We start from the raw sequence: 21831 nt of genomic DNA on the forward strand, positions 1-21831 counted from the left end.
TGTTTAAAAGAGACAGGTCTCTTTACATATGCAGATATGAGAGAACAAAAAGAGACTGGAAACAGTTTTTCAGCATTCCTCCAGCCCTAAATGTAATTCTTATGGTGTTTAAACTGAAATCTACCATAAAAGGTCTCATACGGTGTAGTAATAATGCAGTAATAAAGTTTATTGATGTGAGGTTTCGTTAGTCAAACTTTCAGTACACAAGAAATTAAAAACATTCCTTTTTTTTAATCATAAAGACATTGCAATACTGTCTTCATACTGAAACCTTCAGCATCAAAGATTAGAGCAATTAAGACAATTTAATGACAGCTTAAAACATTTGATATACACCACCGTTCTTTGTTTTTTCCTTTCTATCTTCGGTTGTTTATACATATTTTACAACTTTATTCAATGGCTTATTAACAAAGTTAACTTCTTTTTGCAAAGCATGCGTTTAAATGTCAGAAACTGGAATTAACATTTGTGTGGTTTATATTAAGAGAATAAAACGAAGCCACATTGAAAGCAAAATGGAAGAAAAACAGGTTTAGGGCCACATCAACTCAATAAGGGTATGTTTTAGTTTTAGTTTTTAGTCTGCGACACAGATCTTGCATGTGTTGGTGGATTCCTGAGAACAGAGTGCTGTTGTTTAACCAAACCTTCCAATTTCATATGCAAAACCTCTGTGGACGTGCCAAAAAAGATTGGAATACTCCCTGTATCACTGACTTACATTGCACAATAGTCAATCTCTTTTTACTGCCTGTGGAAAAGCACTTTTTGTAATTAAAAATTTGATTATGTGACAATAACAAAAAAATATTCTTTTTTATTTTATTAAGGATTTATTAAAAACAATCTATCTTGGACTAGCAACTTGATGCACTCACAGCTGAGGACTTCATGAAACAGACAACTCAAAAGCCATTATTGGTTGGATGTGAGCAATGCAATGGCATTTCTTTCTTGTCCTGCCACTGGAGACGGAACACTCTTCAACTTCAGCATCTGTTATGAAATAAACTGTATTTCAAACTTAAACAGAACCAGGAGGCATGTTTGTTGCAAAGTTTGCAAAAAAAATAGCATAAGACATGCACTTTAAGATCACTGAACTAGAATTATTCCATTCTGGAAGTTTAAATTTAAAGCAGTCGCACAAAAGGTTGAATCTGCCTCAATAGGAGTGCCTCAATACACAACTCATTTTGCAATGAATTCAATTCAAATGCTACTTCAGAATAGAAGGGTTTCTTGGAACTTGGATGCCTCCTCTAATTATTTAAACATCTGTGTCTTATCAGAATACAAAGGGTAACTTTTACACTCCTTATGGCTTAGTTTCAGAGTCTGTGTTTATCAGATATTGCTATGTGTGGTTAGAATTGGCCTACAAATTAGAAAGATGATATAACATTGAATTTGGTTCAGTGTGCTGAATTTTTAACAGATAACATCACAGCTTATCACAAATTTCACATCCTAATAGGCTTTTCATCGTGTTTACTACATACATGTAGAGCTATTGATACCACCAAGTGGTGGGAGACTGTCAGTGAAAGTTGATGGGATCCATAATAATACTGGTATTTTTGATGTGACAAATATTAAATCTGTAAAAATCATATTAAATGTGGTGGTACTGGAATATATCAAAGTTACATTTAAATTGGTCGTTTTATACCAATTCTCCTGAGAGATGGTGTATTACATCATGTGGGATTTTTATGGTTTCTACTAATCACGTTTTAGTAAAGACAACCATGGAGTAATTCACAGCAGACTCATTGCTGCTAATACTTGTAGTACCATTGTCACAGCTCACTTGGCCTTTTCTTTCCATCTTTTTCTGTCAGGTTTCATGAACATTCCAGTTTTTTATTCGTAAAGTCCACTGGTCCAAGAGAAGCAGTTTCTGAAACATTATGTAGTCACAAATCTTACGACGTACCTTTCAGAGTTAGTGGAAAAATCTGTCAGCTGACATCCAGAAACACAAAAACAAAACCCCATATGCAACAACAAAAATGCCAATAAAGAATTGTAACGTTATCTGGAATACCTCATGGATGGCTTTCAGATGTGTGAGGAAGAAGTTAATGGTTTTCAAATGACTTACCGAGCCTTCAGTGGTCAGAGAACTAGTAGAAGATGAATTATCTGCAGTTGACGAATTGAAATGTTGACAAGGCCAAAGTTTAGTGTGAAAGCCTCAGTGGATGAACAGTAAGACTTATTGTAAAATGTGTGTTTTTACCATTGCCTGAAGTAGGGGAAACACCTAATGCATTATTCTGACACAAAGCAGTTGATTCTCTCGTGTCGCTGGTTACGCGAATAGGGTCTCATCTAACATATGAGGTAAAAATAAATAAAATAAAAATAAAAAAATACTCCCTCATAATACTAACAAGCTCTTGTCATTCACTATGATATTAAGCAATAAATAAGCAATTAAACATACTGTGCTGCATTTACCACTTTTCATTGGGATGGACATTTTTAACAGAAGTATCAGGAAAATTAGAACTATGGCAGCAAGGAAGCAGATGTTGCCGTAAATCGATGGATAAAGATGTTTTATATATTGATATCTGGAATCATCGCAAGATTCAGTTATGTAGTGAGAAGAACAGTTTCAAGCCAATACAAGCAAACTTGATCACTTCACACAGAAGAAAATACAAATACCGCAAAACTCAAAGGCTTGAAAGTAAAACATTTTAAATGTGTTCCATTGTGAATCTATCAAATACTTGCTGCATAAATTGATTGATAAATTCAGCTGGTATTTTAGCAAAAAAATTGAAATTGAAATAAATAGGCTACATTGAGATTTATTATAGAATTACCAATCTGTGGCATCTGAAGAATTGTTGTTTTCTGCAGAAATGAAGACCATTATTTTGCATTAAAACAAACTGATACAGGTTATCAGCTATGCAATGTGTGCTGTTTTTCTCTATTCAATTTCCATATTTCTTTGTTCTAAAGTTACGAATTGCATGTCACAGATTCGTTTCAAGCATCATTTATATCTTCATATATTTGTTCACATGAAATAATTCTGTCAAGAAAAAAAAAATGATGTTATAAATAACTTGATGTTATTTTTGTATATCTGTGCTTTCCTGAATAAATAAATAAATCTGTTTTATTATATTTTAACATTCAAATCTTACAGAAAACTGGTTAACTGTTTAAATAACTGCTGTATTATAGTGGTACATACAGTACATCATTAACAGTTTTCAATGATTTAAAATGTATTTAGAAAATTTTGTATTTGGCAATAAAGATTTTATTATGATTATTATGTCCATAAAGTCCTTTTATTCAGATTGTTTGACAAAACATTTGTATTTATTACTAGCAAAACGTGTCCTCACAGTTACTAAAGTCTGTGAACTATTGCACGTTATGTCTACAAATCAATCTACAGATCATTTCTAATTAATATAAAACCTCAAAAAACAATACACAAGATTTAGCATGGCCCAGTGGTCCTCACTTTATAGGTAGCTTCTGTTTAAACTCAGCAAGCATGTTCTGCTCTCTCTTTCCATAGCGGAGGCCGAAGGAATTAAGATTGTAGTATGCAACATTCTGCTTCCTTTTTGTGTAAGGTCTTACAGGAGCCCACCACCGTGTGTTTCGCTGAGGATCTGCACTCATGGAGAAGTGCACTGAGAGCTTGGGAGACGGAGATCCAGACGTGGGACGAGTATCAGTTCCCCTGAGAACCTGGAGTGATTCTTCAGGAGTTTCATCTAGAAATACAACAAAAGATTGAGAGATACAGCTTATGAGACCAAGGCCTACGAAGCTATGCTTTATAGTTCCTGCATTTCATCTAATCTCCAAAACAGGCTTGTAATATATTTTATAATCCCACTTTATAATCAACATCATGAAAAGTATTTTTCCATTAAACTTAACAATGCATCCAGAATTTTATATATATATATTTTTAAGTTACATTGTATTTTGTTACATTAAGACTACAGTATATTAACTATATTAATGCTTTGTTAAGAAGTTTTTGCCAATTAACAAAGACAACACTGAACTTACCTTCTAAATAATATTGAAAATGGCCTGAAGGGTATGGATCACCATTTGCCACTGACAACATCAAAATTATGGTAAGTAGCATCATTTTTAATGCGTTTGGAACCAAAACTAGTTTCTGCAAAATAGAAATGCAATTAGAAACCAACACACATGGTTATTTTCTGAAACATGGGTACTTTTTAGAGGATTTATTTATAAGATCACACGTTTTAATGACATTATATGTATCTTTTCATACTCAGTTCATAAGCTCAGACACACACTTACAAACCCTAACACACACACACACACAAACAGAGAGAGGAGATACACACTTCAAAGAGAATTTAAGTTATCAAAAGCATCAGAAATCAGCCTTTCACATCTGCTCCTATGCAATGCTGTTCACTGATGTAAAAAAATATACAAATAAATAATAACATAACACAATAATATTATAATACAAATATTTTATAATAAAAATGATTGTATAATAAAAAATATACATTTATAAGTAATTTATATAATACAAATATTTTGCAATAACCAAAATGCTACTGATATATCTAACCAACAATAATTATACAGCGACATAAAAGGTAAATAAGAACAGTTAAAAAGGCTGCTGAAATTGGCAGGAACTGTACAACTGTACATTTATCTATTGCATGAGTAAAAAAAGCTCCATGAGAAGGATTTAAGAGCAGATTCAGAGCAGAGCCTCTTGGTTCTTACTTGGCTAACCAAACCACCTATACAAAATCAAAATGTTAACATGCATATGCATATATATATATATATATATATATATATATATATATATATATATATATATATATATATATATATATATATAAATGAATGCACTGTAAATCATTTTGATAAATTATCTGACAAATGCACAAATGTAAATAGTGTATGTCATTCATCCATCCAAACCCTAATATATATATAACTTAAACATAGACTGACAACTATGCAACTAGACATGGCAATGGGAGTAAATGGCTTACCTTTACACTTGCAGGTATGGAGGATGTGTTTGGTTCAAACAACCTAGAAAATACAATTTATCTTTCTCATACAACAATATTACCTGCGTCATAGCCTCCTCAGTGACTCGCAGACCTCCACAACCCTCCCCTCTTTCCCTCTGATCTTGTCTTTTTGCCCCGGGGTGGGTTCACCACCCATCCCTTTCACAGGAACATTCCGGAACCACAAAGCCTTTATATATTTGAACTCAATATCATTTTCTATTTGAGGGTAGTTCATTGAAGTTGTAGGGAGCAGACAGATGAAATAGAAATGATGATGATTGGAATAGCATTTGTATTCATACCTTGAAGGGCTGAGAGCAACAAGATTTTAAGATCACTGGACATTTCATCTCGAGAGGGAAATCTACATACACTCAAAAAAATGATTTTTCAGTTTTGTTCACTTTACCTGAACAATTCATGTTGAATTAATGCCATTTTGGCTATTTTTCAGTTCAACATGATTGTGTCATGTTAAACTGACTTAAAACTGTCACTAGTTGGTTTAACATAAAGTTTTCATTTTGAAAGAACATGTTTCAATCAAGTACCTCAAAATAAGTTTTACACTTCCCATCATGCTTTGCAGAGGACTGGATATGGGGAGAGAAAATGTTGAAATAAAGTGTTATTTTATTCAGTTTTTAGTAAAATGTGATAATAAGGAGACTTTTTCATGTCTAATGCTCTATTATGTGGGCATTTTAAAAGACTTTATATTGGTGTATTTTGTGCGAGTTACCATTGTGGTGAAGTGTGGAGCTTGTGGTTGGGTTGAGGACCTGCCAAGTTAGCTAAAATTATAATGTTGGCAATTTTATCTAGTAGGCAGGACAAAAATGTATATTGTTGACATGGCTTTGTTAGATATATTAATAATAATAATAATAATTAAATAAAATAAAAAAATTAAAAAAATTAGACCTAGTTAACCTGAAAAGATTTTCTCTATTAGGGATGGCAAAACTTTATCTAGTAGGAATAACACATTTCTTTTTTAAGTCTTGACTAAATGAATTCAAGTTCATACAACAAGATTACAACAAATCATATCAAACAAATTAGATATTGTTGGAACAATGTAATTCAATTTCGTGGAAAACCTTTCCTTAATTTAATTAAGTTCGTTCAACAAATTTTTTTTTGAGTGTAAGTGCAGACTTATCTTGTGCATTTCAAATCCTAAATTTGGTTTTAATAATAAAAAAGAGATATATTTAAAATAAACTCAAAAATAACATTCTTGACTAGAACACTGGACATGTTATGGTGAGTTTATTCAACATATTATAAAGGTAATAATAAAATAAAATACAAATAAAATTCGAACAGTTCAATGTAGAAAAACCTCCAGATTTCCAGCATCTGCTCTTACACCATTGAGGAACTATTTCCAGATAACTTGTTTAAAATCTGTGAGAGAGAGAGAGAGAGAGAGAGAGAGAGAGAGAGAGAGAGAGATAGAGAGAGAGAATATATAAAAACAATAGAGATTTTTCAGTCACTCACTGAATGTTTAATTGCAGAGTTACTGTATATATTCAAAACAATAAAACAATTCATCTGATTGCACTTTAATAGGTTGCTAGATTTATCAATGTTCTGATCCAAGCATGCTAAATGACTTTTGTTCCATACCGTAGTTAAAAAAGGAATGTTCAAGGCTGCCGCAAGAAATCCAAAAACCATTGGAAAGAATGACCTACAAACAATATAGAATTTTGTTATTTGCTAGTTTAGGAGAGGAACAATCTAAAAACAATGCCAATTCCAGCAGAGAAATAGCATGTATTTAGGTTAATGAATAATAAAATAAAGGTTCCACAGTTAGTTCAGGCAAAATGCATCTTGGTTGGTTAAAAGTAGCAACATCTTGGAGGCGTCTGCCTTGACATGAGGACAGGATATGAATTAACTATTTACTTACTTAAATAGAAGCACAAAGCCATAGGTCTCCACTAGCATGCCAATACGAGGCCATCTTAGTAGAACTAAAGCCACGCCTCCTAGAAAGAAGGCGGAGCTTCTGAGCTTCTGTCTCTGGAAAAAGAAGTGGGCCGTCCTCCTCAAGCCAACGATGAAGGTCAGACCAGACAGAAACAGAATCTGATATAGGAGGGAAAGAGTTTGGAAAATACAAAATATATGCCTATACACTATCGAAAGATTTTTTGATGTTTCTTAAAAGTATAAATATATACAGAACCACATTTTGGATGGTAATGTATGGATAGTCAAACCAAAAAAAAAAAAATGTAAAGAATTTCCAATAAAAACGTCTTTCACCCTCACTCTCAAAATGTAAATTTGATAAAAGTGACACAAGATTGAACAGAATGACAGAGTTCAGTTTCTGGGGGAACTATCCCTTTAAGAAACATTTCCCATGACCAAAGATCTACATAGTTTCTTGTGTCATGTCTAAACAGCTCATTTCTTCACTTACATTTCCAAATGCCAACAGGACCGAGTCAAAGTACAATAGTATTCCAAACAGCACAAAGAACACGCCAAATCCTGACAGACCTACACCGATTTCTAGAATCCAAGTCAGAATAGATTGTTTGTACAGTAGTTGCATTCTTAGTTAGTCAATAAAGCAGATATTTCTGTGCTCATTTAAAAAGGAGAACACTGTGTTGAAACATGTCTAAAATACAGGCCACTGGCCACAATGTACTAATTTACATTGTTTTAATTTAACTGAACACCAATAATTTACATTAAGTGTGAAAATAGCAATCTGTCTGAGTTGAGTTGTAACTGTACAGTAACTCATACAGTGGTTAATGTATATTCAGTGAAAGAAAGACACTCACTCTGAAACTCTGTGATTGTGATCATGGTTTTTCCCACTGTTGTCGACTCAGATCTCCTGGTTTTTGTTCCTTGGTTTTTACTGGTTTGTGTCTTTCACACAAATGCTTGACTTTTGAACCCTACTGTAGGGTGAACATTAACCAAATCTATTAGACAGATGAGAGAGAACACTCTGCCTGATGATCACTTTATCTCATATACACTCTATCACAGTCCATTCACTCTTGTCCAATCACCTTCCACCCTCATCCATGAAAAAAAAAAAAAAACAAGAGAAAGAATTCTTGGCTTGTTGGAATACTTGATCCTGATTAGTCAAGAGCAGCGTCCCATGAAAAAATATTCCTTCCATGGATTTTCAAAAAATGAAAAAGGTAATTATTACTTTATTACTTAAAAGACAGAATTACGAACTGACATCTCACAAGTCTGACTTTTCTTACCCTGATAATTCTGACTTTAAAATTTGCAAGTCGGATTTTTTTCCCTCAAAATTCCAAATTGAAATCTCACAGTTCTGTTCGGCTTCTATCTCTCTCTTTCATAATTCCAAGTTTACATCTTACAATTCTGACTTTTTCTCAGCTATTATCTCAAAATTCAGTTTTTTTTTCTTCAGAAATTCGTGTCCCTTTCTTATTTGTGCAAACACAACTGCTGTCATCTTCTGTATGTTATCAAATGTAGAGAGCATGATCATAAAGGACTTCAGTATTAATATTACTGTAATATTATTGCAGTGTTATAAATATACAAATCAATAATTTGTGTTCTTTATTTGATGAATAGTCCTTAAATAAGCGCATAATGTAGTATGTAGTAATGTAGCATTAACTGCTGACACAGTTTTCTTGGCTTTCACTTTGTGCTTCTGTTGTTATTGTCAGAATACACAGAATTTATAGTTGCTTTCCAGACAGGTCTGATCCTTAAAATGAAATGCAAATGTAAGCAAATATTCACCACTTAGCTTGATTTCTTACAAGCAGTGTTATAAGTGGCCCAGAAAAAAATTGTGGTCTTAACAAGTGGTTGGGAATTTTGTGAAAAACCATGTTGGAATGTTGAGCTGTCTGACTTCTGGCTCAACATTATGGGTTTGATTGCGGCGTATTACATTTACAACTGCCAAAACAAGACTAAGGCTTCAAATTCTTGTAATAAATAGGCTTCATATATTACCTCACAAGTTGATAAAAAGAGCTTCTGTTGTAACTTAACTTGTGATACAGTATAACCTTATCTACATCCAGAGAGATTTGCATATTTGCAATAACAAGTGAATGAAATCTTTGTTTTAGAAGCATGTCTCTTGGTTAAAGTTGACAAATTTGATTTTTTTGGACCCTGAAGTAACATCATAACATTTGCAGTATGGGTTTTTTTCTTGTTCACCATTCAAAGTAGGCAGCTTCTTGCCTTCATTTTCAAATCCAGTAGATTTCACCTGAGGTGAGTGAACACAGAGTCGAAATACAATTATGGATGTACAGTACAAACTCTACTGAAGAAAAGGAATATGAATAAATGAAGTTTTAATTACAAAAAGGTTTTAAATACATTCACTTTATTGCATGAGGGTACTTCTAAAGCAAGCACATGAAGTCTTTTGTTTGATTTGCATAGCTCAAGCAGACTCGTTTTTCCCTTAAAATAACATTAGTTATGGTAAATATGAAGAAATACAGTGTTTTGATTTAAACATATTTACACAGACCAATGTGCTTATTTTGAATTACTGTAGTTAATTCCACTTTATATGCTATAATTTTTTTTGATCAAATATTAGACATCTCTGCTTTGACTGTCCAACTGCAACTTTGACCATTTTTCCCAATTACGTACAAAATAACACTTAAAAATGACTTTTAAACAGGGCCTTTAAAAGGATGCTGTAAAGTTTAGGTCAATAAATTAAAAATATATCAGCCTCGATCAGTATCTCCATAATATATCAGATCAAAACTCTCTTTAATCATTTTAAAACCTCATTTTGTACATATAAAAATATGCGATGCACTAATCTTGTTTTTCTCTTTCTGAAAAAGGATAAAAAATAGATCTTTGTCTTCCCATTCAGGCCTGTTTTTGCTTAAAAGTGACAATGAATAATTTGCTACTCTGGAACGTTTTTCTCTTTCCCAGATCACACACTGTATATTAGCATGATTCAGGTTGATGGTAATTTTTTTGTTTTGTTTTTGGAATAAGAATAACATGATTTTGCAGAGACATAATTATGACATGACAGTTTCATCAAACAAATTCTCACAAAACAGATCATACACAAGCTGAGGCCAGTGTTTAGTCAAGAGTTAAAACAGAATAATTTCACATAAAAAAAGACAATTAGAAAGCACAGAATGGGCTAACAACTTGCATGGCATTTTAGAGGTTTTGATATGGGGAAAGATCACCTCAAAGTAAAAAAAATATGGAGATTTATATGGTTTGGCAAATTGTTCTTTACTTTATGATAAATTATAAGCAAGCTGCTTGATTACAGAGGTAATTACCTGTGGTAGAAAAATAATCCAAAATATTGTACCATTTCATTCCACGTTAATCTATATTTACACAAAAACTGTGCCACAGCAGAAAAGAAACAGCTAAATGAATCTCCAAATGGCACAACGATCCACAAATAAGGGCTTTGATATTATTTTGGGGCAACAGGTTACATAATTTAACATCAGTATATACAGGCTGTGATGCAAGTTGCTGGCCTCGCATGAACACGCATTGTTTCAACAAGCAGACTTGCAACTCTAAGGACACTTCCAATGTTTCGGCTTTCTCATCTTATTAATCTAACACACACGCTCACAAGTTTTAAGGTACCGATATTTGGTACTGTCCTAGCAGTAAAAGCACTATGATGAGTCCACATGGCTTTGATGCAAAGATTAAAGTAATAGTCATATCAATATATCTGATTTATTTATAGATACACATGGTACTTAAAGGCCTGGCAATGGTTTGAGAGACTGCAGTGTTGATGGGAAGAGGGTTCTCAAGCCCTATTTTGAAACCAGAGAGGACAGTGGGAAAAGAGGAGGCCAGGAGGAGTCACAGTGAGTCTGGCCTTAAAGTTGATGGAAGAGAAGTGCCCAATGCTAAGTCTTCTTTCATCAACAACATCCTTTGGATCAAGACAACAACGGATTCATCCACAGTTCCAAGCTCCTACTGAGGGGGCGTTTACACGACAACGTTTTCAGCCAAAAACGTGAAACTTTTTATGCGTTTCGCCGGTTAGTTTACACGACAGCGGCGATTAGGGAAGTGAAAACGTATATTTTTGAAAATGCCACCGTTATTGTTTCCGTGTCAACACCCAATACTGCAATCTTTGAAAACAATGGCGTCATGCATGTGCATAGTACGTGTTAGGTATGCAAACATGCGCAGTATGTGACGATTTTAAATGCGCAAACAAACATACAAAACAATGGCGGAGCACATGGTACTGTTGTGTGGATTTACTTCGCCAATATTACAACCAACAGCGGAGAAGCATCATATAAAACATATAATCATCACTTTCCTACAAGTACTGTTTACTAGCAAAGTGACAGCGCCAACTACTGGCCTGGCATACGCAATATAGCGTTTTTGGCGATTTTCGCGGATATGTGTAAATGTTGTGTATACATGAAACTTTTTAAAAACACAAGGGAAAAACTTTTCTGTTTTTGACTACATCGTTGTCGTGTAAGCGTAGCCTGAGAGTTCTGTTCATAAATCAGGGGTTGATTGCGGCTAGTTCTGAACACAGATAATTATCATACTAATTCTTCCAAATCTCTCTTCTGATGTTTAACAGATAAACTGAGCTTTGACAACTTTGCTGTATTCCCTAGTCTGGTTTTTACAACTTCCTCAAGCATGGCTATTTTCCTCCGTTTGCATCTCGGTCTCTGTCATGCTCCTTCCTGTCACAAACGTGCTTGTGTCTGCAAGAATCCGCCCTGAGCAGCTGTACCCAGCATTTGTAGTATGATTTTGCTGTATGTACTCCAGTCAGTAATCTGACTGAGAGTAGATATGAATCTGTAAACATCGTCCACTCCTGGCTAGTTTGTAGCTTTTGTAATATTACTGCCATCCTCCGAGATCAAGTCAAAGCAGATGATTAATTGAATTCAAAGTTCTGCCATGGGTTACGTACTCGGAATGAGGATTGTGAGGAGATGTGGAGGCAGATAACCTCGCTTGTGAACAGCCCTCCACAGACATCCCAACATTTTGAAATATTTCTCTGCATGGTGTTGAAAATACAATGTTTGGCGGAGGCAAAACAAAATGTTCTTGGTGTTCAGTGATTTTTTTTTCATATTTTCTTTGTCTGCTGGATATCAGAAGGGCTCACCCTCAAATTTGACAGCTGCAAGAGCTTGAGCTGGGAAAATGGAAGAAGAAGAGAGAACAAAGAAGTGGAGAACAAATGTATTGTTAGAGACTTATGTTATTCTTTGGGTCAGCTGAATGTTTTTCACAAGGGCCAAAACACACTCTTCGCAAGAATGTGAATGCATTTAGAAATGTTTAAGAGATAGATCTCCCAAAAAATTATATTCTGTCACCATTTAATCATGTCATTGCAAACCTGTATGAAGTACCTTCTTCTGTGGAATGCAAAAGGAGACATTTTGAAGAATGATTCAACTCATTTGTCCATACAAGGTCAATGAAGGAGTCTGAAACAACACCTAACCCCACTGATATTCATTGTACTGATAATTTTGTGTTCCACAGAAGAAAGTCATACAGGATGTGAAAGGGCTTAGCAAATGATGACAGTTCTCATTTTGGGGTGAAAAATGCATGATGTATTAGACTGCAAATGATAATGCAAAGTGCTGCCACCAGGGGATGCTTTAGTGGACATGAGTGTAAATTCTCTTCTTATACTGACAATTTTTATGTCATGGAAAGCAAAACATTTGAAAAGAATGAATCTGTCTCAGATGGCACTCTCAGCCATGTGTTCTACACTTGGCCACACAGACTTCTGGGTAGTAGTGCGGTGGGAAGTCCAATCAGTGTGGGTTTGGCAAAAGAGCATATTGAGAATACAAAGTATTCACAATTTTTTACACACTTAAATATTTTAGAGCTTGGAATAAATAGAAACAATGCCCATGAAGTTATAGGATTTAATTAGGGTGTGAATAAATATTAAGCCAATTTAAAGCTTCCTTGAAAGTTTGCCAAGGCCCCCTAATGGGCCCCTGACACTTGGTTGAGAACTAAAGAGTGACAGTGTATATAGAAAAGAATCACCCCCTTTAAAATGATCACATTTTGTTGTTTTGCAGCCTGAAATGAAGACCAACATGTAAAAAAAGTGACCCCATCCCCCTCATAAAAATGACTTACAAACTCAATCAGGTGTAGCTAATCACCTCAATGATTACATGATTACACAAATTTGACTTTCGCTTGTGGTCAGCTGTGGTATTTTTTATCTGCTCAGCATGAAAAGAGCTTTCCTGGAGCATTTCAGTCCTTGTAGTGCACCTGAAGCAAACAATCAACTATTGGTGGCAAGGCACTGTCAAAAGATCTCTGGGATAAAGTTGTGGAACGCCACAAGTCAGGAGATGGATACAAAAAAAAAGCTTTATCAATGCCTAGAATTGAAGTCTACTATTAAGAAGTACAGTAAAGGTATTTGGTACAACACAGACCCTCTCTGGATCAGGATGTCACTCAAACTGGATGAAAGAGCCAGGAGGAAACTGGTCAGAGAGGCGACCAAGAGGCCGACAGCAACTCTGAAGCATGACAAAGCAACCTGTCCTCCAACCAATACGCTTGTATAGGTCGTTTGTCCAAATCCCTGAAATACGACCCATCAGAGCGTATATTACAATTGCGCCCCTATCGGCAAAAGGTCGTTTTCATATTAATGTTTTGTACTCTTTTATTTGCCCTCTGGTTTGTGTTTCGTGTAGCTCAGTTAGTAGATTATTGTGTTATACCTTGATATGTAGTCATGCTATCATGGGTTCGATCCCAGGGAATAGACGTGCACGAAAATGTATATGCTCAATAAATCATAATTTAGCATGATTTCTGTGAGGGTTAGGTTTAGGGGTGGGGTTAGGTGTGGTCATTCGAACGAATAAGCCACCTAGTAAAATATGTAGGAAATACTGTGAGATCGGTGTAAAACGCCACACATTGCATTTAAATAAACGTGCGTTTTGATTGGTAATGACGTTATACGTCAATTCATGACGACAGACGCAACGCGATACTGTCATTATTTTTACGCCCGCTAGAGGGTGCTTAACTTTAAAACGTAAATATAGGTCGTAATAAATGCTTGCACAAACGACCTATATGGTCGTTTTTTGTTGGAGGATAGGCTCTAACAAAGAGTCATGGTCATTGTGTGCATGTGACGGCAATATCACAAATGTGTGGGAGGGTTGCAAGAAAAAAGTCTCCTCAAGAAAGGCCACAAGAAGTCAGACTGAGCTTTGCCAAAATGCACCTTGACGATTCTGAGGCAGATGAGACTGAAATGTTATTATTTGGCCTCAACAACAAACTATATGTCTGGTGGAAATCCAATACATCTCAACATCCAAATAACAGCATTCCTAGAGTAAAGCATGGAGGTGGTGATATCCTGTTGTGAGGGTGTTTCTCTGCCAGAGAGTTGTCAATGTGAAGAAGACCCAAAGCACACAGCAAAACTGAACACACAGTGGTTGAAGGAGGAAAAAGGTGAATATCCTTGCATGGCATAATCAGAGCCCAGACTTAAACCCCATTGAAAATCTGTGGAATCACTTGAAGACTGTAAAAAAGAGTGGTCAAAAATTGCAAAGTCTAGATGTGCAAAGTTAGTACAGTCATATCCCAACAGACTAAAGGTTCTAATTAAAGCAAATTGTGGTTCAACAAAAAACTGGGGGTGGTCCTTTTTCCAACTCAGTAATTCTTTTTTTTTTTTTTTTTTTATTCTGACATGTTGGTTATATTTTTCACTTGGATGTTATAAGCTGCACTGAGTAAATACAGTTGAATAAAACAAAAACTGCGTTCGTCTTCATTTCATGCTGCGAAGCAACAAAATTTGATCACTTTAAAGGGGGTGATTCTTTTCTATACCCACTATACATTAAACACACCATGTGTGACAGGGGCTACATAGTTAAAGTTAACATGTTTATAAAAATAGCTACCTGAATAATAATATCTGGCTTAATGGCACACTTTACTACCCACCTAAGTCTTTTGAACTCTGAGGTTTGCTACCAACAGCGAAACACAAATACAATACATTTAATATAGTTGTTCTTTTGCAATGTGAATGATTAAACATTCACATCTGCATTCGCATACTTGTGTCAAGTGTTTCTGACCCAACAGTTCATAAGGTGAACAAATTGTACAACAGTTGCCAAAATAGCTGCATCTGGTTTCTGTGATTATAACAGGTGAAAATGTTCTTTAATAAACTGTTAATGGACCACAAAAGAAATTTAGTGTTTATGAAAGTTCACTGTGATATGATCAACATAGTTCAAACACTAGCATCACCTTTTAAAAATGTTTGTCACATGGTTTTGATCAAGGCTGACTATTATTTTGCCATGAGCTGATTGCAGCTGTTAAGTTTACAGTTAGTCTGTTAACACTGTGTCAAGACTTGATCACTGGAAATTATGCTGATAATATGAAATATTGAAAGAATGAAAGCTAGTCAACACATTTGTAGGAGCTGTTTGTGGAATAGCCACAAGTCCTGTAATAAATGTGCAGTTAACCAAGATCAAGAATTAGAATTTTTGCTGCAATTGTTTCCATACCAGAATATTTTACTACCAAAACAGGGTGGTGTAAATGCATCAATATTCAGTGTTGTTATATTTGTAGCTCTACTAAAAGTAAAAATAAAGCAAGGGCAGTAATGAGCAGGACCAAGAAGAGAGTTTCTGTTAGGAACTGGGAAGAGAAAGGAAGGGGCGGGGATTGTTGTGCAATGGGTGGGACTCACCTTCACACCTTCATGATGTGGGAGGAGTCAGAGTAGTCAGCAGAAGGGGGAGGGACCAGGCTGGTTGGGGAGGCAGGGGGGCTGGGAACGCACTGTGCTGCAATGCAGTGAAATTATGGGGGGCAAAATGTCAAAAGAAAACATATGCCATGAAGTAAATGAAAAAGGAATTGTGGGACAGAGAGGTGGATATACGTATACTGTCCTCTCTAAAGAGCCACAAGGCAAAATTAATCCATGCTAATTGAATTTTTGGCTACAAAAAATATGGAATGAAATGAAAGAAAACTATGAAGGAAAGTCTAATGTATGATTATAAATTTTGGTTGTCCATAAATCTTAATCTAGAAACTGAGATCAAAGGCATGATGAATAAAAAAGATATATATTGTAGTTTTTCTCTCTATTTATAACTGATGTTTGTCCTCTCTGCCTTTGTCAATTCATAGGTTCTGAAGTTTAAAATTGAGTGACAATAACAAAGCAATATTCATAGTTGTTAATTTGAGAAAATGTCTCACTCTAGAGCAGTTCCTCAGTGAATCTAGATGGAACTAGACAGTGTGCTTCAGTACCGAGGTCACACATCTAGATGGTATCTAAAAGCTTCATGAATGTGTTGTGAATTCTGAACCAGATCAATTATATATCAGTTTAATTTAAATTTCTTCTGCAAAATAGCAAATCTAATAGTTCAACTAAGTCAAAAAATAACTACGATTAAAGTGCAACCTCAGCACTGAAGTGTGGTGAAGTGTAAATTGAGGACATTGCGGAGCATGTGATATTGAAAGGACATTAGGGTCAGACAGTGGTCAGACAGTTGGGGTCACAGTTTGCCCAGGCTCCTCAGGGCAGCAGGTTTCCTCACCGGAGAGTAGCCGGCTACGGCGGGAGGCCTCGGCAGCCAGAGCACAGGACATTTCAATGCGTTTCTCCTGCTCCTGAAGCTGCTGCTCTGGGTTACTGGGTCCCTCCACTGGCCCGTCCAACACTGGCACCACATTTTGCAGGCTGGAGAAAGACAGACAGGAAATTTCAAAAATAAATAAATAAATAAATAAATTATATATACAGTATATATATATACACACAGACAGATTTTTTTAAGTATTGATTTCACTTAGGAGGAAATTCTGCCAACTTTTACTCAATGATGTTTGAAACCAAACCTGTAACCTGTTGTATTTTCCAAAGAACACAAAAGTGAAAAATCTTTTATTGTGTTTTTTGTACTAATATTTTGAGAACTTGACTTGACTTTAGAACTTTGGCAGTCCCTGGTTGTTCGGCAAGTGCTGCGTATGGTTTATGGCATAACCACAAATGGGTTAATAAAGGTTACTCAGTGTGCAGTGGATGAGGACATAATGTTCATCATACTTAGATTTGGCAATCAGTGTCTTGATTCTTTCAACTTTCTTCTTTTTTTCCCGCAGCTCTTCTGGGCTTAGTGGTGTACTGGGCTCAATATCCAAGTATCGCTCGGGGATCAAGACTTTGTCCGGCATGGACAACTAGAGAAACAATAACACAAATGTCCTTGCCTATACTTCATATCAACTGTTATTAAAAAACTGGACAATGTTTGTGGTGCAAGGCGCAGTGCTGCTGTGAGATTTCTAACCTCTTTGTTGAGATCCAGGTCATAGTGTTCAGGTTCCACCTGTCGTCGCAGACGAGCAATTTCTTCTCTGGGTGACTCCAAACCTTCTCCCCTAACAGCCGCCTCAAGATCCTTAATAACCACCTCATCAGCCGTCACTCTCCTCCGCACCTGGATAATCAGGAAGGACAACTGGCTCAATGCTTAGCGTGACATAAACTGCAAAAATACACTGCAAAATGGTTTCATAGAATATATTTTATTTGTCTTATTTTATCTTGTCTTGTTTTAAGCATATACTTTATGGCACCCGATATAGTTATATTTAGAATATATCAATATGCATTTTAAGTACATTTATTTTAAGTACATTTCAAGTTCAGATAATTTTTTAACTTTTTTTCTGTGAAGAGCCTAAATTATCACAACTGATCCTTATAATCATGAATGTCACTTCACTCACTTCACATACAACCCGAATTCCGGAAAAGTTGGGACGTTTTTTACATTTTAATAAAATGAAAACTAAAGGAATTTCAAATCACATGAGCCAATATTTTATTCACAATAGAACATAGATAACGTAGCAAATGTTTAAACTGAGAAATTTTACACTTTTATCCACTTAATTAGCTCATTTAAAATTTAATGCTTGCTACAGGTCTCAAAAAAGTTGGCACGGGGGCAACAAATGGCTAAAAAAGCAAGCAGTTTTGAAAAGATTCAGCTGGGAGAACATCTAGTGATTAATTAAGTTAATTGATATCAGGTCTGTAACATGATTAGCTATAAAAGCTTTGTCTTAGAGAAGCAGAGTCTCTCAGAAGTAAAGATGGGCAGAGGCTCTCCAATCTGTGAAAGACTGCGTAAAAAAAATGTGGAAAACTTTAAAAACAATGTTCCTCAACGTCAAATTGCAAAGGCTTTGCAAATCTCATCATCTACAGTGCATAACATCATCAAAAGATTCAGAGAAACTGGAGAAATCTCTGTGCGTAAGGGACAAGGCCGGAGACCTTTATTGGATGCCCGTGGTCTTCGGGCTCTCAGATGACACTGCATCACTCATCGGGATGATTGTGTCAATGACATTACTAAATGGGCCCAGGAATACTTTCAGAAACCACTGTCGGTAAACACAATCCGCCGTGCCATCAGCAGATGCCAACTAAAGCTCTATCATGCAAAAAGGAAGCCATATGTGAACATGGTCCAGAAGCGCCGTCGTGTCCTGTGGGCCAAGGCTCATTTAAAATGGACCATTTCAAAGTGGAATAGTGTTTTATGGTCAGACGAGTCCAAATTTGACATTCTTGTTGGAAATCACGGACGCCATGTCCTCAGGGCTAAAGAGGAGGGAGACCTTCCAGCATGTTATCAGCGTTCAGTTCAAAAGCCAGCATCTCTGATGGTATGGGGGTGCATAAGTGCATACGGTATGGGCAGCTTGCATGTTTTGGAAGGCTCTGTGAATGCTGAAAGGTATATAAAGGTTTTAGAGCAACATATGCTTCCCTCCAAACAACGTCTATTTCAGGGAAGGCCTTGTTTATTTCAGCAGGACAATGCAAAACCACATACTGCTGCTATAACAACAGCATGGCTTCGTCGTAGAAGAGTCCGGGTGCTAACCTGGCCTGCCTGCAGTCCAGATCTTTCACCTATAGAGAACATTTGGCGCATCATTAAACGAAAAATACGTCAAAGATGACCACGAACTCTTCAGCAGCTGGAAATCTATATAAGGCAAGAATGGGACCAAATTCCAACAGCAAAACTCCAGCAACTCAATGAATGCCCAGACGTCTTCAAACTGTTTTGAAAAGAAAAGGAGATGCTACACCATGGTAAACATGCCCCGTCCCAACTATTTTGAGACCTGTAGCAGAAATCAAAATTGAAATGAGCTCATTTTGTGCATAAAATTGTAAACTTTCTCAGTTTAAACATTTGCTATGTTATCTATGTTCTATTGTGAATAAAATATTGGCTCATGTGATTTGAAAGTCTTTTAGTTTTCATTTTATTAAAATTTAAAAAACGTCCCAACTTTTCCGGAATTCGGGTTGTAAATGGTGAGGGTATAAATTAAGGCTAGACACTAGGTAAAAAGGTAAAAATTTTAACTGATAGATATCACCAGATTTAACCAGTTGATTAATCACAGTAAATTAAAACTATTGTTTTGTATTATAAGTTTTCTGAAAGTTTGTTTAAATGAGCAAATGATGCATTATCAAAATCGTCCAGTGCACGAAAAAAGATTTTCCCAGTAGCGTCTTAAAAACATGAGCTATTAATATATAAAGTAATAATAAGTGCATTAATAACCAGCTAAACCTGCAATAATGTGTTACTTCTTCAGTACGGAGAAAAAAAATGCTTTAGAATATGACACTAACCACTCTGTAGTTAGCAGAAGATTTGTAGCCATCAATGTTCTGGTTGCTGGAGATGTTGAGGCTGCGCCTCTTGTCTCTGACTGAGTTGCTCTGGTTTCTTCGTATCCTCTCGTTCTGTTCCTCCACACTCATTTTAGACTTCACCTCTGCGGGGAACACTGCACTCTTTGGCCTCTCCTGGGACACACATCCAACAACATTACACAACGCATTTATAAAAGACTACCTATAATGCCACCTAGTCCAATACATACTGAATCAGAACCCACAAATTGGATCTGTAACTTATTTATGTTGATTAAACTAATGGTACTGGCTATATTTTATAGTTCCTCATATTTCCTCATAAAATGTGAAGCTATTATTAAAAACATGAAGAGTTTACTAGCTAAGATTTAACTTACTCTGGAAATGTGACCATTGGACACCTTCCCATTCCTCCGTTGGACGCCATCAGAATTGTTCTTGTCTTCTGAAGGTGACTTGGTCCTGGGTGGAATAATTCCGACTGCAAAGAAAAAGTCAATCACAAACTACATTTTTTTTAGACAGGTGCCATTGTGAGGCAATAAAATAGTGTTTGTGAGTTTTTCACTTGTTCATACTATAACCGTGATTTAAATATAAATGATCTTAAAGTTAAATATAATTAATTTCATATGCTCAGGAAATATCATGAAAAATGTCAGCCCCTTTTTCTTCCTACCTTTATTCTGGTTGGATTGCTCTGTATCAAAGTCACTGATCCTTTCTCCATGTGAGCTGTAGTTGTGCTGGAACAAAACATATATCAATATCATATAAAACAATATCCTAAAGTAACAAAGAATTGCTAATGAAATGTCTGTCATAATTGAAACCAGTAATCCCATTCTGACAGGATAAAAAAAATCTATATGAATCTTATTTGATTTTTCTTAATTGAATTCTTTTCAGATTGGTTTTTTTTTTTTTTTCAAAAAAAAAAAAAACATACCTACATTTTTCAAGGAACCCCCCCCCCCCTCCAAAAAACAAAGACAAACAAAAAACACACCAATTCATATTAGCATACTCAAAAATAAAATAATAAAATGTTGGCATGGGGCACAGTGGGGGCTTCTACAGTTTGTTCAACAGTGTGATGAATAGCAGCCTGTAAATGCATTAGGTTGTTGAGGCAAATATGGCTAAAAGTAAAAGCCATGGAAGCATTTTTACACATCACAGTACTATCACAAGCTTGAATAAATGCAACACTAGCACAGAAACAAGCAAGCACAAATAAAACCAGTACTAAGGACAGAAATGGGGCAACTACACAAGTGTGTATATGATGTAACTTGATCTGTCTACCACACACAAACAAAGAGAAAAAAATGGGTGCTGTTGGAAGACAAGCTACTCTGATTTATTTATTCCAATATTTGCTATATCTTACAACAGATGTTATATTGTGATGCCGTTTGGTTTGAGATAAAGTAATACGTGACAAAACTGTAAATATGTGAATGCAAACAGAGATTATATGAAGTGAAGTAGAGAAACGGAAAGAAAGGGAAATAATGAAGTTAATTGGTGAAGGGGAAAGGAAGATGTTGTTGACATTGTAGTGATGATCATGGTGCGAAAATAGACACAGTCCTCATTCTCGTAGCGCGGCCGCCTCTTTGAGGTACCTTTCTGCTGTGGAAATCTTCATTGTCCTTGTAGCCTTCCTGGTGGATGCTTGAATGGGAGCCCATGCTGCACAGCCAGGCATTGCTTTCTAAGGGCAGGGGGGGGGCAGAAGGGGGGAAAGACTGGGAGGACTCCAGGGGCTGGTAAGACTTAGGAAGTGGAGGTCGCGGAGGACCAACCTCCTGTGGTAGGAAGGAAAGAAAAAAAAAAACAGGAAGTTGGGAAGAGAGAGAATAAAAG

At 35.8% G+C, this 21831-nt stretch overlaps 3 protein-coding genes across 13 annotated transcripts in view; all 3 read right to left on the minus strand.

Moving 5' to 3' along the window:
* Window positions 1–3326: 3326 nt before the first annotated feature.
* On the minus strand, window positions 3327–4521 carry kiss1 (KiSS-1 metastasis suppressor). The gene is made up of 2 exons (XM_059528784.1): window positions 4069–4521; window positions 3327–3764 (listed from the first exon to the last, which is right to left on the minus strand). Exons 1-2 carry the CDS (start codon window positions 4151–4153, stop codon window positions 3502–3504), a joined length of 348 nt encoding a protein of 115 aa, XP_059384767.1. The 5' UTR covers window positions 4154–4521; the 3' UTR covers window positions 3327–3501.
* Window positions 4522–6347: 1826 nt separating this feature from the next.
* Window positions 6348–8075, minus strand: LOC132119043 (vesicle transport protein GOT1A-like). The gene is made up of 5 exons (XM_059528785.1): window positions 7907–8075; window positions 7534–7625; window positions 7015–7193; window positions 6726–6789; window positions 6348–6500 (listed from the first exon to the last, which is right to left on the minus strand). The coding sequence occupies exons 1-5, from the start codon at window positions 7929–7931 to the stop codon at window positions 6459–6461; spliced, it is 402 nt and encodes a 133-aa protein (XP_059384768.1). The 5' UTR covers window positions 7932–8075; the 3' UTR covers window positions 6348–6458.
* Window positions 8076–9457: 1382 nt separating this feature from the next.
* The window catches only part of LOC132119461 (pleckstrin homology domain-containing family A member 6-like), a 108969-nt gene continuing 96595 nt past the window's right edge, over window positions 9458–21831 (minus strand). For 9 of the 11 annotated variants that reach the window (XM_059529458.1, XM_059529451.1, XM_059529449.1 and 6 more), the window contains 9 exons: window positions 21591–21773; window positions 20639–20705; window positions 20337–20440; window positions 19933–20109; window positions 17552–17701; window positions 17308–17441; window positions 16796–16938; window positions 15925–16021; window positions 9458–12309 (listed from right to left, as the gene is read on the minus strand). In XM_059529458.1, coding sequence (XP_059385441.1) covers window positions 15927–16021; window positions 16796–16938; window positions 17308–17441; window positions 17552–17701; window positions 19933–20109; window positions 20337–20440; window positions 20639–20705; window positions 21591–21773 — 1053 coding nt within the window. In that variant the 3' untranslated portion in view covers window positions 9458–12309; window positions 15925–15926. The remainder of the gene's footprint in view (window positions 12310–15924; window positions 16022–16795; window positions 16939–17307; window positions 17442–17551; window positions 17702–19932; window positions 20110–20336; window positions 20441–20638; window positions 20706–21590; window positions 21774–21831) is intronic. The other 2 variants (XM_059529452.1, XM_059529459.1) reach the window with 2 other exon arrangements.

The sequence above is a fragment of the Carassius carassius genome, chromosome 38 (assembly GCF_963082965.1).
Source record: "Carassius carassius chromosome 38, fCarCar2.1, whole genome shotgun sequence".
Classification (NCBI taxonomy): Eukaryota; Metazoa; Chordata; class Actinopteri; order Cypriniformes; family Cyprinidae; genus Carassius; species Carassius carassius.

Coding starts and splice junctions, on each gene's coding strand:
- kiss1 (XM_059528784.1), bottom strand. CDS start 4,153: ATGATGCTACTTACCATAATTTTGATGTTGTCAGTGGCAAATGGTGAT. Junction 3,765..4,068: donor TTTTCAATATTATTTAGAAG/GTAAGTTCAGTG, acceptor TTGTATTTCTAG/ATGAAACTCCTGAAGAATCA.
- LOC132119043 (XM_059528785.1), bottom strand. CDS start 7,931: ATGATCACAATCACAGAGTTTCAGA. Junction 6,790..7,014: donor GGCTTTGTGCTTCTATTTAA/GTAAGTAAATAG, acceptor TATTGTTTGTAG/GTCATTCTTTCCAATGGTTT. Junction 6,501..6,725: donor ACATTCCTTTTTTAACTACG/GTATGGAACAAA, acceptor TCTCTCTCACAG/ATTTTAAACAAGTTATCTGG.